Source organism: Semicossyphus pulcher, unplaced genomic scaffold, assembly GCF_022749685.1.
Source record: "Semicossyphus pulcher isolate SPU_LCO1_2020_fin unplaced genomic scaffold, fSemPul1.0.p SCAF_10, whole genome shotgun sequence".
Lineage (NCBI taxonomy): Eukaryota > Metazoa > Chordata > Actinopteri > Labriformes > Labridae > Semicossyphus > Semicossyphus pulcher.
This window is the reverse complement of record NW_027211604.1, coordinates 9,318,570-9,333,446: the sequence shown is the minus strand read 5'-3', so window position 1 is coordinate 9,333,446 and position 14,877 is coordinate 9,318,570. Positions and strand designations below refer to the sequence as shown.

General features: G+C 43.7%; 2 protein-coding genes across 3 annotated transcripts; one reads left to right on the top strand and one right to left on the bottom strand.

The window, feature by feature from the left end:
• The first annotated feature begins 282 nt into the window (after positions 1 to 282).
• LOC138595473 (interleukin-27 subunit alpha) lies at positions 283 to 1,902 on the top strand. Its single transcript, XM_069666837.1, has 4 exons — positions 283 to 454; positions 553 to 651; positions 937 to 1,128; positions 1,250 to 1,902. The coding sequence occupies exons 1-4, from the start codon at positions 296 to 298 to the stop codon at positions 1,436 to 1,438; spliced, it is 639 nt and encodes a 212-aa protein (XP_069522938.1). The 5' UTR covers positions 283 to 295; the 3' UTR covers positions 1,439 to 1,902.
• LOC138595447 (unconventional myosin-Ic-like) lies at positions 1,760 to 14,720 on the bottom strand. Of its 2 annotated transcripts, XM_069666834.1 has the most exons (34): positions 14,702 to 14,720; positions 14,287 to 14,338; positions 13,886 to 14,127; positions 11,178 to 11,336; positions 10,971 to 11,086; positions 9,852 to 10,050; positions 9,594 to 9,674; positions 9,256 to 9,435; positions 9,063 to 9,161; positions 8,828 to 8,941; positions 8,670 to 8,741; positions 8,468 to 8,587; positions 7,746 to 7,828; positions 7,535 to 7,640; positions 7,353 to 7,433; positions 7,181 to 7,272; positions 7,005 to 7,099; positions 6,811 to 6,857; positions 6,598 to 6,678; positions 5,979 to 6,084; positions 5,507 to 5,624; positions 5,301 to 5,414; positions 5,090 to 5,166; positions 4,710 to 4,778; positions 4,249 to 4,333; positions 3,975 to 4,134; positions 3,755 to 3,838; positions 3,584 to 3,677; positions 3,420 to 3,475; positions 3,192 to 3,327; positions 2,692 to 2,762; positions 2,513 to 2,610; positions 2,309 to 2,408; positions 1,760 to 2,186 (listed from the first exon to the last, which is right to left on the bottom strand). In XM_069666834.1, the coding sequence occupies exons 3-34, from the start codon at positions 13,901 to 13,903 to the stop codon at positions 2,160 to 2,162; spliced, it is 3,138 nt and encodes a 1,045-aa protein (XP_069522935.1). In that variant the 5' UTR covers positions 13,904 to 14,127; positions 14,287 to 14,338; positions 14,702 to 14,720; the 3' UTR covers positions 1,760 to 2,159. The 2 variants fall into 2 exon arrangements, with proteins under 2 accessions (XP_069522935.1, XP_069522937.1); XM_069666836.1 differs by lacking the exons at positions 14,287 to 14,338; positions 14,702 to 14,720 and having other exon boundaries at positions 9,262 to 9,435; positions 13,886 to 14,280.
• Between the last annotated feature and the right edge of the window lie 157 nt (positions 14,721 to 14,877).

Genomic DNA, 14,877 nt, shown 5'->3' with positions numbered 1-14,877 from the left:
AGACTCTTCTGTTTCCATGTATGTGCAACCAGAGCAACTGTAGTGCTACTGAATAACATAAGCATGTGTGGGGATGCCGCGAGTGTGTGGTTGGGTGGATTTCCTTTCAGATGATAAGTTGACAGTTAAGTTTTATTTTAAGGAATCTGAATCGTTAACAGGAACTCTGTGGATTGTCCTGGATCATACTGTAGTTCTGTTTTTTATACAGAGCTGTACAAAGAAGAGACATCAGCTGGAAATCAGCTGATTTGAAGAAGGCATGATGTGTAACATGGTCTTGTGTCTGTTTCAGATGACTGTCATGCGTCAGGCTCTCCTCCTCCTGTGCTTCACTCTGACCCTCGTGGAGTCCCTTGCTCCATCTCCAGTCCGCCAGAGGAACAAATACAACGACTCCTTTCGTCTCACGAGGTTCACCCGAACCCGAGTCCAGCAGCTGCAGAAGAAATATGTGAGTACTGAGGACATCCTGCTTTCCTCACTGTGTGCACATTCAGTATTATCTGTCCCTAACTACATTTTTTTAATGGTTTTTGTTTACTTTCTTAGAGGGAGGAACATTTGGGGAACAAACACGTGGACAGAAGCCTGCAGTTGAAGGACATGCCAATACTTTCCACAGACTTCTACAGCTGGCTAAATCTGACGGTTAGTTCCTGTTTCAGTGTTGCAAAACAAACCCACAGAAATAACTTTCTGCCAAATACATCTCAAAATTTTCTGAGAATTTCAACCAATGTTTCATGATTTGTTTTCTTACATAATGGAAACAAAAATGAACATGATGTTATCTGCAGAAGTTCTGCTCTTGCAGAATGTAAAATGTGTAAAATTTTGAGTGGACTTCCCCTTTTATGACCTCAAGCTTAGAAAGGGGGGTTGTGCAATATTTTGATTACGTAATCACGTGGCTGTCTCTTGTTGTGTGTTCAGGACTGGGAACGGCTGCATGCTGCTTTCTGGGACATGCAGGCCTACTCGAATATGCTGGAGAGGAAGAGAAAACAGCTGGAGAGAGAGGAGAGAGAGCAGCTGGCGGGGCAGACGGCCCCCACCTCTTTACCTGAGAGCATCAGGAACGTTCAGCTGGACCTGAGGGACCTGATGAACCAAGTCAGCAGTCAGGTATCCACAGAGTTCTTACTGTAATATGTACCCTTTATAATCTCCCCTTTTTCACCCACGCACAGCCTTCTGAGGAAGTGACACCAAGGTCTGATCAAAACTGTTTTGCTTTCTCCTTCAGATGAGTAACATGCGGAGCTCCTGGAGGAAGCCCACCTCTCCTCCGCAGTTAGTCCCAGACACCACGGCCAAAACGTGGGACAGCCTAGTGGAGGGTTACATCATTCTGAGGGATCTAGACCTTTACCTCACCAAGCTGGCAAGAGACTTCCTCCTCCTGGCTTCAAAAACACTGATGACTCAGCACTGAGAAACGATCTTGAATAAGGGAACCTTGACGACACACACAAACATAGAAAAAAAAAGGCTGAAGTGGCGTTCAGCCCCTAACAGACAAATTGGAATAGTTGTTAAAGGTTCAGTGCTTTAGTTGTAGCTATTGTTTAAGCCATTTTTACAAGATGTTTTACTGTATATTTAAGGGTTTTCATGGGTATTTCCCAAGAAAGTTTCTGTCTTAGCTCTTAACTGTAAGTCAGCAATAAGCACCCAGAGCAGTCAGAACACTTCCCAACATCTGGTTATTCCCCCACACCCTCAATCTTCAGGACTTTCCCAAGACATCTTTGCTTATTTATTAATATTTATTAACTTGTATTTATTTCAAAGTGGTTTGTTTTATTTCTCTTACAATACAGAGATAAAGTGGTTTACAGTATAAGACTTTTTATATTTGATATATTTAAATATATTTGTATGACTGACAATAAAGAGATGAAGCATTTGAAACAGTGGCGACTTCATGTTATGATTTTCCTTGTGTTAAAAAACAATAGCAGTAATGATTGCAGCATTGAAGGCTTTCTTGTTATAATTAGGATGGACATGACTTAATGAGGCATCTTCCTTCTGTTTAGTGAGTTATGTGTGCTTGTGGTATCATTCTGTCGGCTACAAACTAACAAATAAAGTTAGCTCCTCCTGTTAGCTAAAAGGATTACTCATTGCCTGGTTGCTGTTTTCGGGTTTCTTCATGTGGTGTTGATCCGAGGGGCAGTCTGCAGAGTCAAATCACATTTAAAAAAGTCAGCTGCCTGAATGTTTAGAATTAGAAGAATTAGAAAAACCCCCCTCCTCCTTTTAGGCGCCACACATGACACAAGAGCAGGCACTGACTCACCACTAGCAGATGTCCCCGCTTGCCTTTGGTCACCTTTAGCTCTGAACCCCGCACAAAATCAATGATTCCTTCTTTGCCTCGAGAAACAGCAAATCGAATGCTGCATGTCACACAGAGGTCAGAAAGACAGACAGGACAGGGAAGTGAGTATAGCTGGGAATGCATACAACAACCACCTTAAAGAAGCATTGAGACAGGACTCACCTGCCCGGGCTGACGTTGACGTAGTTCACCTTGCAGGCCATCATGGACAGTTTTGTCACCAGCTCGATCACATGATTACAGTGCAGCACCACATCGCCCTGAAGGAGACACAACTGCATTAAGAGTGGTCGCATTGTTGTGAACCGGTTTCAAGTCATGACTGCTGTGTGTTACTGCACCTTCTGCTTTTTGTCCTCATTGGGCATGTGCAGAACAAACATCCCATCGCTGAGAGAGCTCACAGAGATTCCTGTTTGAAGACACAAACTTAGTTTGGACTCACTGAACTAAAGAACACAACCACAACAAATTACTTTTTAGCCATTTTCTTTGGTCAGTAAAAACTATGTGACTTTGCTCAAATGGTCGATCTCTCAGTGACAATCATCTTTTTTAAGAGGCAATTTCTTCTGCAGAAAGATTAGATGGCAAAAGCATTAGAAACAAACACAGCCTGGTTGTCATGGATATGAGTGCACAGAGAAGGTAAAGTAATGGAGGTATTATGACTGACGAAGGTCAAACAAGAGTGGACGTCATTTAAACACTGTCCCAATTGCAAAAGCTCCTTCACAATAAAAAAACCAAAAGGAAATATATGAGCTCATCAGTGATGGTGGATTGAAGGACATTATCTAATATCTTAACATGACATGTTTATACCAATGCTGGTTTTCACCTCTTAGAGCTGCATAGTCGATCCTCTGTTTGATCTTGGTCCTGTCCACCAGCACAGCGAAGGTGTTTGTGAGCAGCAGCTGGCGAGGGCGAGGCTTGTAGCCCCTCCTGTCATGCTTTATGACCGAAACACCGTACTGAGAGGAAAGAGTTGGGAGATGTTGCTGTTAGGTGGCTGAGAAGCACTTTTGTTTTCGCTATCACAAAGAAATAAAAAATTCCACCCCACCTGCACTTTGTCATTGCCGAGGGTCTGGACGACTTTCAGGTTGATTTGCTCACGTTCTGTGTGCGGCAATGGGAAATTCTCTGTAAATTCTGTGTGCTTTTGTTACATCTCCTGCATGGTGTTAGGTATGTACAGAGGTAATGGATGCATGTATCAACACGTACCTAGCCTGGAGTCCAAAAACAGCCTTCCAACACTCGCCGGGTAGCTGTCTTTCTGGTCCTTGAAGATCTCACTTGCGGTAACTTTCTGCATCATCTAAAGCAAAGAAAAAAACATCATGTAAGACAAAAATTAGCACATTCATGTTTTTTTTTACGAAAGTAACGGTGTACCTGTTTCTTCCATTCGGGCTGGACCCTCCTGCAGTACTTCACGACCATGTTTCTCATGTGCAGCCTCCTCAGGTGCTCAGAGGCCTGTAAGGCAAAGTGTGACAGACAAAGCAGAATGTGCATTAATAACTCTACAGGTTCAAGTTGTACTTATACATTTGTACTTGTACATCTGTATGTACTGTATCAGTCAGGGTCTGTGTGTAGAGGATGTACGTACCTCAACGAGTAAGGGAGAAGATGTCGGCCAGTTTTTGTCTAAAACGTTCTTGGGCAGGTTTTTACTCAGGTTTTTGAGGAACGAGCAGCGGACGTGATCCAGGAAATAGTCGTTCTCAGGACCGTATTCCTCATGCCGGTAGATGAAGCCTTTTATGAACCTGACAAGAAGACACATAAAAGTTAAGAAGTTTCTACTGCATGCAAATATTATATTGTACAAAACACATTTGAAAAAATTAGAGACAAATAGCTCCTCAGTATCAGTGAAGCACCTGCGGATTAAGTCAGCCGCCTGTCGGCGCCTCTTAGCCCTCCTGCGTGCTTTCATCCCTCGCCACGCTGACTGGATCACTATCACTATAAATACATAAACATACATATATATATTTACCACACAAGGCTTTTATACTAAGACAAAGAACATCCCAAGACTAGTATAGCATACTGAAACAGAAGTCATCTTATATATAAGAACATTTAAATTAAATCTACCCAGGTATTTACACTAAAACACATAGTAGTAGTGAGAAACATGTGGGCCCTTCTATCAAAACTTTGATGGCTATCCAGAAGTATTATTATTCAAGTATTATTATTTCTGGCCATGTGCAAGAGAAGTGAAAATGAAAGGAAAACCCCACCTGAAAAGTAATTTAAACTAAAGTTAGTTTTAAAAGCTGAATTAAGATTCAGCTAAAACTGTGAGAGAATCAAAAGTGGGAGGTGCTCTGACCTGCTTTCCTGATGCGCTGGTACTTGGCTCTCTCCCTGTAGCCTCTCCATGATGTCTGCAGGGTCAAAGCTGAACACGACATAGAAAAGAGAGTTAAGGTGGATTTGTGCTCTGGCTTAGGAACTTATCCGAAGTCCGGGGTTGGATTTGTCCAAAGGTAATATTTGATATGGAGTCATTTGTTTAATACGTTGCAATTGCTCACTTTATAACTCACATTGCGACATTTTATGTCTAGATTTCTGCCTGATGAAGGTCTACGGTAGCAGTGAAAAGTTACAAATCAGTGTACAGATGTAGGTTAGATCTTGCGTGGGTGCCTTTTTACAACTTTGGTGCTGATTACTTGCCGATTAAACATCCCTACCACTGTTACTCACCTATGTCTGGCTTTTTTGCTTCAAGTGCATCCTCAGTAGTGAAGAGAGTTTTCGGGAAGCGGATGAAGATTTTCGACCTGTAAAAATCAGTCCAAAAAATGTGTGATCACCACTGAGGTACATTGACATTTGATGAAAATGTCTTACAAAGTATGGCCACATTATCTGTTTTACACACATTTATCTAACTCTCTATTTAACCACACATTACCTGCCCAGCTTGTACTCTTCTGCTTTGTAGCCCAGGTGGTTGACCAGCGTCGAGACACCATCAGCGAGTCTGCCGTGCCAATTGGGCCACGTCTCAGGACACAGGGGCTTATACCTAAGATCATTGGTACATAATTATAATGACAGAAGGCTGAATGAAGTACACGGAATGAAAAGTCACTGAGGCATTCAGGGGAGGTCTGTCACCTCTGCAGGAAGGCCTCAAAGCGACGGCGATAGGCAAAGCCAGCTCTCCGGACCCTCAGGTTTTCCATCAGGCCCAGGTACTTCACCTGATGTCGGACCAGGACTTCATCAAACCTCCCTGCACGGAGAGATCGAATTCACAGGACTTCATTTATTCTATACACATTATTAGAGACCTCCCTTTACTTAGAACTTTTATATATATCCTTTTATATTTTGGGGATAGACCATCTTCTTTCCTGATCAGTGCCCTTGTTTTAATTTCTTCTGATGCAAATCTAAAAGGCATTTATTATTAAACTACTACGGGAACTGTTGAGTTTTATTAACAGTAGCATTAGCCCCCCAAAAGGGAACAGAGTAGAATCGATTTTAATTAAGTCGTGAGGTTGTAACATTATTTCAAAAACACCTTTAATTTGAGAATTCCAATAAAAAGTTTACAAAAACATTTCAAGATGTAACATTGTACCTGGCTGCTTGGCATCATTGGGTTTGATACAGCGGACGTAGGACGGCTCTTTAGACATGAGGATCTCCTTCAGTTTCATCAGGCTGTTTTTAAACTGGATGGCAGCCTAGAGGACAAAGAACAAGACGAGGTCAAAACCTAGTATGTGGCTGTCCGCATCAGGCCAATGTGCGCTTTTGGGGGCAATGTGTTATAAGGACTGTCCTTATGAGGCCGATGACAACATGTATGAAAGCAGGTGTGCGCTGCGGACGTAGGTGAGGACAGCGGACAAGCAGCGGAGGAGCAGCCCCGCCTACTCCCCGAACAAAGTATCCAGAGCCGTATAGACAGAGAGTTGCATCAATGGAGGTCCAATATGCTCCATGATCATTGCGATGTCGCAACTCTCTCTCTCTAGGGCTGTGAAAGTACCGTCACTCACTCACTCAGTTACTCAGTCAGTCACATACAGATCCATGTGTAGGGCTGACCCCGGCGATCAGCCAAAAACATGTTGTGACCTTTGGAAATTCCCTGTAAATTCTCTGTGTTTATAACACTTCTGTTTGATTTAAAATTACATCTAAAAGTGATGACAAGGAGAGAGAGAGAGAGAGAGAGAGAGAGAGAGACTCACCATCTCTGGGCGTTTCTGGTCAATCACTTCCTCTCTGCGGAAGCACTGCCTCAGGATCTGGTTGTCTGACTGGCACATGACCTACCAGAGACCAAACCACAAGACCACATGTCAACACGGCACAAACACCACCCTCGTGCTTTTCATAAGCATTGGTAAGAGTTGGCACAGCTGTTTTTAAAGGCTGCGGTGAGGCTCTTTCATTACACTCACCTCTTTCAGGTTCCTGTTCAGCCATTTATTGTTCTTCTCAAGAAAACCTGAGTAAGACAAACAAAAGCACTGTTGTTGTCATTGAGGAATCAGCGGGTCGTGGGTCATGATCGAAAATAAACCTCCTCTTACAAGAGAATAAACAAATCAATAAAAAAGTCAACAGATTGATCATTGCATGAATTATAGCTCACCGTTTACATTGTAGTTGACCTCTCCAGCATAATGCAGCAGCCTGAACTCCTCCCGGCTCATTACCCTGCGAGTTTTTCCATTTGCCAGCTTGTGCCTAAAAAACACACATGGAGATTTAAGAAGCTGTAGTTTGAAGAGCATGTCAAAATAATATCTGATATAAGATGGTGCATACGTGACAAAATGTGGATGGCCTCCCAGTGTGTCTTCTAATTTCTCTAAAAAGGAGACGTCGCAGGTCTCTCCAGGCCTCAGACACTCCTCAACCTGAAAGAACAGGAACAGTTTCACTTCACCTACAGTGGCAGAGTTTTAAACCGCATCATATAAAGAGATGTCGTGCACACCAGAATGGAGATGATGCCTTTGTGCTTCTCCTCTATCAGGTCACATATGATCTTGTTGTCAAAGTATTGCACCGTCTCCCACTGAAATTAGACGGAAACATTTGGTGAGCGATGTTGTGTTAGCGTAGACGTTTTAATCTCGATACATGTATCTAACTAATCTAACTGATTTGACTACTCACAGCAATGCCCTCTGTCTCGTACTCCTCCTGCTCAGATCTCAGGGTGAGCTCAATGAACAGCTGCTGGAGCTTCTCATTGCAGTAGTTGATGCAGAACTGCTCAAAACTTTGGGCACGAATACAAGGGAAAGGAGGTCAGTGCAGTCTGGAGTTATGTGTGAAAGCTGCATTACAGACAGCGCTTAGGAGCAAAGGAAGATGCAACTCATACCTGTTGTGCAGCAGGACCTCGAATCCATAGATGTCTAGAAGCCCAATTACTGAGGAGCCCTTACTGCTGTGGTAGATTTCATCCTGTAAAACATATTAAAGGTATAATAAGTATGATTTTCCTAGAAAAATGAAAGATAGACTTTTAAAAATATAATATAATATAAATCATCACTTATGGGCCTCTATACATGTGTGTTTGTGAGTGTGTGTGCCGACCCCCGTGTGACCCCCTTCCCTCTGCATCTATTCTGTTGTTTGTTTTGCACAGGAAGTTTTCAGGAGGGATGCTGTTGTGGTTCCCTGAGCCAATCACAGCGCATAGGTTAGTGTGGGAGTGGTTCAAATTAGCAACTGGGCCCCATTCAGACCGTCGAACATGGCGAAAGAGCGATGCAGAGTTGGCCTTCTTTCTATTGGACAGGTAGGTGCCTGAAACCGGGTAGGACAAGCTAACTGGCTAGCGCAAGGGTAACCGGTGGTTAGCATGCTAGCGGAAAGGTAATTGTGATGCTGTTGGTGTTAGCTTGGCGCGGTGGCTGTGTTCTGGCACGAGAATGTGAGAGTTTCTGGTGAAGAAGAGCCCAGGAGGAGGGGCCCAGTTTGAATGTGTTGTTGACAAAACATCCTCCTTATTATACCTTTAAGTACAGAGCATGTAATCAGTGGTAAAACACAGCAGCACTTTGAGTCTTTACGTTGTTACAGAAAGTGTTGCTACACCTTCAGAGCCAGAGACTGGTTGATCTTCTCCACCAGCCAAGTGAAGGTCCGACCATACACAGTCTTGGCTAAGGCATCCCGGGCTGACACTGCCTGCTCAAAATTTAAAGGGCTGACCATCTGTAACAAAAAAACAAAAGTAGACAGAAAATTGTGAAATTGCAACTGAAAACATGACGAGCAAGGACACCGAGGTCGTCACCTCCTCTCCTTTGGCAGTGAGTTTCTTGTGTGTGAGTGCCTCCCCGAGGGCTGAGCCATCAACACCCAGCAGCTGGAAAACAACAACACATCTGCGCTCAGCTACAGCTTTTTAAAGTATTTGTGCGTATCGAATAATACTACTGAGACGGTTCTGACCTTTGCAAGATGGTTCAGCTTAGTCTCAGTGGTGATATAAGTTTCTCCTTCCTCCCCTTCCCCAAACTGAGTGTTACCCAGGTGGAGAACACTGGCGATGATGTTCATCAATCTCTGGGGTCCGACACAGGAAGCACAGTTAACAACAACTACTTCATTGGTGAACCATCTGCTAATTCAACTTCAATGTGGCGTATTTGATAAACCAGAGAACATGCACTCATTCTATACCGACCTGCACTTCCTCTTCAGTGAAACCAATAACAGACAGGGCTTTCATCACAACATTCCAATTGTTCTTGTCACTGACGGAGCTGAGTCTGGGACAGTTGCCCTAAACAAAACATGAAATATTACACAACCGATGGTTTTATTATTTCCCGGTTGGTTTAAATACAATTAATTCATTGGAATTCTGCCACACACACCTTTACCAGATATTCGTAGCTCTGAGGGTTTCTCTCCAGGTCCAGTGTTTTAAGCAGGTCATCGTCACCTCCATCCAGAAGCTGATAGAAGATGTGGAAGTTCCTCTCGCCTTGGTTCTGGTGCACAACACGAGATTTCTCCAGCAGGTAGTTGAGGATGTGACCGCCCATTGGTGTACCCTAGGAGAAGTTACAGGGAAAGAGACCGGTGCAAGCAGCAACTGTTAAAAGCAGGTTTAACACTCTGGTGGTTTGAATGTTTCAACAAAAGTACTGAGATGACTGCTGTTATCAGTTTGTTGTATGAAGAATGATAAAGCCCAGGAGGGGGTGTTTACCCTGAAGTCAAACTGGACATCCATGTATTTTCCAAAGCGGCTGGAGTTGTCGTTCCTCAGTGTTTTGGCGTTTCCAAAAGCCTTCACAAAGCAAGGGAGACAGGAACTTAGAGGGAGGAAGTGAAATTAAAAACAACAATAGAGCAACAAAATCAAACAATTAAGCAGATGATATCATAAACTGTGTGTGTAAAACAAAAAGCCACTATGCTTTTAATTGCGACAGTTACTAAGCTTTAAATGTCAAGGGTTACAAACCTCCAGAACAGGGTTAGACTGCAGCAGGCGGTCTCCAAGAGCCGCCATGTGGTCATTAGTGGGGCAGGTGACAGCGTAGTAGAGGAGGATCTTCTTGGAGGCTTCTGTTTTACCTGCTCCACTCTCACCTGATATGAGAATACACTGGTCCTTCCTCTCGGTCCGCATGGCTCGGTAAGTGTTGTCTGACAAAGCGTAGCTGAGGGACGACACAAGGGCATCTTCAGTTTTTAATCAAATACAGGTAAAACACAGTGGTGGAATATTTGCTCTGTTCTGACAGAGTTGATCTGTAACTAGTTCATTAAAGTAGACAGTTTGACGGGACACATAAAGCAGGCAAAGCTTTTTTTTTTGGTGATGATAAATTCATAAAATATTTGGCAAAGTCAAAACACAACATCTCAATCATGCGTGAGTTACATGTTCCTCATTTTAGTGACTGTAAATCTGAAACAGTTAGTGGATTGGAAATTGGAAGATTAACTCATTAAAATTATCGGTAGTTAGCTCATAATTTATGCAATGTTGTTTTGTATAAATATCAAGCTCTAGATAGCCTGTGTTGAGGCTATCAATGGATGCCTCAATAAATCCTATTTAATCTCAGAGAACCACTTTAGTAATAAATGGTTCTAAACAGGCACGTGCACAGATAGGACCCAATGGGGGGCTTGAGGCCCTGCCCTTGTGCCCCCAGAGTCGAAAAAAGTAGGTCAGTAGGACTTGGCTGTAATTTCCTCATTATTAGCCTCTGTAGTCTGTACTCACTAGCAATCAAGTTAGTATAATTATTAAAACAACGGTTTCTCCGTCATGCAGGGCAACTTACAAATATGCAACTTTCATGAAAACGTTACAAATCTGTGGTTTCTTCGTGGAATAATGTGGTTCAGTTAGAATATAAACAGTTCCCATGTTATCAACATAATGTGTGATTATGGATACAGTGTGACAACATCAGGGTGGGAATTAGTGCATGTTGCTCTTTTTTTTGCTTGAGCCCCTGCCCCCCCAAAATGTCTGTGCACGGCCCTGGTTCTCAAAATGCCATGCGATCATTGAGAGTGGGTTCACGTGAGAGGAGTTCTGATGTTCGAGAAGCATGAAGTGACTCACATGTGAGGCGATATCTCATAGAAGCTGACCCCTCTGTAGCGCTCCATCTGCGCCTTGGAGTAAATCTCCAGCTCTTTGTAAGGGTTCACCGACACCAGCACCGAGCCAATATACGTCTGAGCCAAAACATTAGAACACATTCAAATATGTTTCACCACACCAGCTGAAATGTTTGGGGACATGTGAAGAACAAACTGTCTGTATTACATAGATGAGGTTTTCTCTGAAGCGTCTCCGTAGGTTCTCTATGAACGCCGCCTCACTGTTGTAGTTCTCCAGCAAGACAAAGTCCTGCACCCCCACCCTGTCCCGGGCGGTCAGGGCGCTCTCCATCACCAGGCGCACTCTCCCTTCTACATCCACCTCCTGTGGGAAGAGAGAGAAAGAGGAACATTACAGAGAGGTACAGATGTTATCACCTGACATCTAAGGTTTCTGTCCTGACTGACACAAGGCTTCAGATGGATGTAATTACACTCTTGACAGGCAGGGGGCACAAAAGGCCTATTTCTAATTCAACTGATACACAATACATTCACCCTCTTTTAAAAGAATTAAAATCTGGTGCTCAGTGCTGCAATAATCACAACAATTAGAACATAATCTGACACAAGAGAGAATCCATTTATGAGGGGAGACAACATGTAGTTCAGGAATATGAGGGCAAATGCCATGAGACTTACTGACCACATCAGCAACACTCTGTGAACACACAAAGTAAGGACAGTTCGGCCAGGCCGTGCCAACATTAAACAATAAAGACATTTGAGGAATCCAAATGATAAACAGAGAGGACCTACTCCTTTCTTATGCGATAGTGAGATAGTGTAATATGTTGTATGCACAGTACACAGAGCTCTATATCACCAGACAGGATTAACCAAAAGTGTGTGTACATGTAAACCCCAGTGTGAACGTGCAGACGGGAAATAATTAACAGCCTGCTGAGTGAAATACTCAGATATGCCCTGAAGCAATATAATACACACAAGAGATATAAAAACGTCAGGAGTCAATACTACCTCATGATAAAGCACATTACTGAGTGTGTAATCAATGCCCTGCACCCCTGCCAATCCAGCTGTGCTCTATCTGCAGCATCAAACATTCATTTATGAGAGAAGTCCTGCTGCGTTTTTTCTTTCTTGCATTCATAAAAAAACAGGCAGAAAGTGGAACAAAGGGGTTAGACTTCCACAGGACTTCTGTTGTTCTTGAATGCAGGAGCCTCTCAAGGGTCTCATTTGGCCGTTTAATGCTGGTAAAAGGTCATTATCTCTGAACGCTGGATGCAGGAACACGCTTGAAAAAACAAAAGGACAACAGTGGAAGATAGCCAAGAAGCTGGAGCAGAGGAAAGTCGCTGGACGCTTCCACTGCAGCCCCTCCTCTCTGCTTCACCTTGGATCATTGTTCTCCCACTCCTGCAGGTGGGCTTCCCACAGACAGTAATTACAGTCCGCAGTCAGATTTTCCAAAGGATACAGCGAAGGAATGTGAGGGTCACGTTCAGGGCAGTTCAGTGGATGCCACTAAATGCTTCAGTTCTTGTGTGTAGCTGTGCGTGCTCTTATACCCGACACTAAGGATATGGGGTTGTTGCTTGATTTTCAGTCGTGACACCTCGTAGGATGTAGTGCAGAAATAAGCAGTGCATTGCAAAAACAATGCTATAAATGTGGCCAGGGGGCAGTTTACCAACTATGAAAAACTATGGTTTACACAGCAAGGCTCTCTCTTCATCTAGTAACTTGAATTATTTAGAAAATGCCTCCCTGTGTTCAGCATACACATCAACCTTTCATGGTTGCTGACACTGACCAGCACCACCTGGCTCTGACTCTTTTGGCGTGAAACTTTCATTCCATCTTCTACAGATCTTTTATGTGCATCTTTGATGATATAAAGATGTACAGTAGCTGTTGTGCTGACGGTATCTATGCAGTGTCCATCAACATTCAAATTAGTGCAATAACCTTATTATGCTCACTTGGTCAGCACTGAATGTGCTCTGACACATCAGACTTCCCCAGCAACACAAAAATAATAAAAAACACAGTGTTTTCAGTGTTCTCCGCAGTCATGAGTTACAGTCATTATTTTTCTACTAGGAATTCTATTACCATAACATGAAGGGAAAAAAATCACTGTCCATTTAAAACTTTTCCAAAATTTAAAACAGACCCACGGCTGTGTTAGAGGATATGAGTCATCTTTCTGGAGACTCTGTGGCGGTGATAGCTCCAGGGCTTCATGTTTGGATGGAGATATTACCACAATACACTGTAATCCTTGCAGCTTTGTTGTCAGTGAACTGACCTGAGGCTTGGTTGTTGCAGCAGATCTGACTGACAGGCTCAAAGGAGTGCCTGAGTGCTTCATGGGGGATTTAAATCTGAGAATTAGGGCGCTTCAGTGATATCTGCAGGTTTGTAGGTGCAGCAGCAGTGACATCCAGAGAGGACTCTAACCACAGAGTGGGACTTGGCTCCAGGCCCCATGACTAAGCCGTGCTGGGCTGACTACATTCGGATTGTCTTCCTTATAAGGTATGACCCACCACTCTGTCCCAGGGCGAGCTGCTCTAGTACCACAGCTGGCTCTCTACCACTGATGTGCCAGTAATGGATATGGTGGAAAAATATCAAGTCTATGCTTTTTGGACTGACTGCGTAGAGCTAATATAAAACCCAAAATACACACTGACTCATACAAAGGCACAAACCAAATCTCAAGTGACTCATTGTTCTGTTCGGCTTTTCCCTTCATGATTTAAAACAGTGCATTGGTGGATTGGATCTCGATAATGCACACACAGATAATGCACACACATGCATCGAATAAATGCAGCCAGTGTGCAGCACTAAACATGTAAACACAACAAGGAGCAAGCATGGTGGTGGTCAGGATCTTACCCTGCCTTGGTACCTCATCCTTTCCTGTTGTTGCTAGAAGTAGGCTGAACTGGTGGTCCCCCCCAGGCTGGTGCTCCTCCTCCCGTGTCAGGCAGACTCCTCAATCGTAATGTCTCATCCACCTTTTGCCTTTGGGCGGCAGAATTAGGAAACTTATCCTCTTTTCACCCCCTCACGTCAGTCACTTTCTCACACTCTCTCAGCTTCTCCGCGACTTTCCTCCTCTTCGTCTGGCTCCCCCCCTGTGAGGACAGAACATACGCGCTCAGGCCAAAACACTTTTGTTTATACCTTCAATTCATCCTCCCTTCGACTGCTCAAGTAAATGTCCGCCTCTCCGTGAGTCCCTCTCCTTCCTCCCTGACTAAACTGCACAAAACAAGGGCAGGAACTCCACTCACACGTCACGCAGCTGGACAGAAAAAAAGTAGAGGGAAAGTCGGCTGTTGGATCCTGCAAATGAAAAGAGAGAGAGAGTAAGAGCACAGAGGGCTTGGAAAAATTTGGTAAGAGACCCAAACTACAAACATGTAATCAGTGTGCAGCGATATAAAAAGAGAAAAAAAACAGAAATCACATGATGAGATCTCAGAACATTCTTTCTTTGCTGCCCTCCCTGTTTAGTTTGCTCCCTCCCTTTTCTCCCGCAAGCTCAGACAGATTCACATGGGATGTGAGTTACGGTTTCACCACCAAGACTGCCTGTCTCCTGGCTTCCACTGTTGATGAAATAACTTTCACCATCACCGTTATATCACTCTGCAAGTATTTGAATTCCACCATCATAATAATGAAAGATAAAAATGTGCAGCATACATTAACCATCAGGTTCTTCACTTCTTTCGCTCCCTCCCTTTCGAAGCATTTTTTGGGAGTGCTGTCAAGGCCACATCGTCTCTGTGGGAGAACAGCGCCCTCCTCTGGTTTCCCTGCCCACATCTAAACTCTCACCCTTATTTTCCCTCCCTCTGAGTCCCCGCCTCACCCTCTTT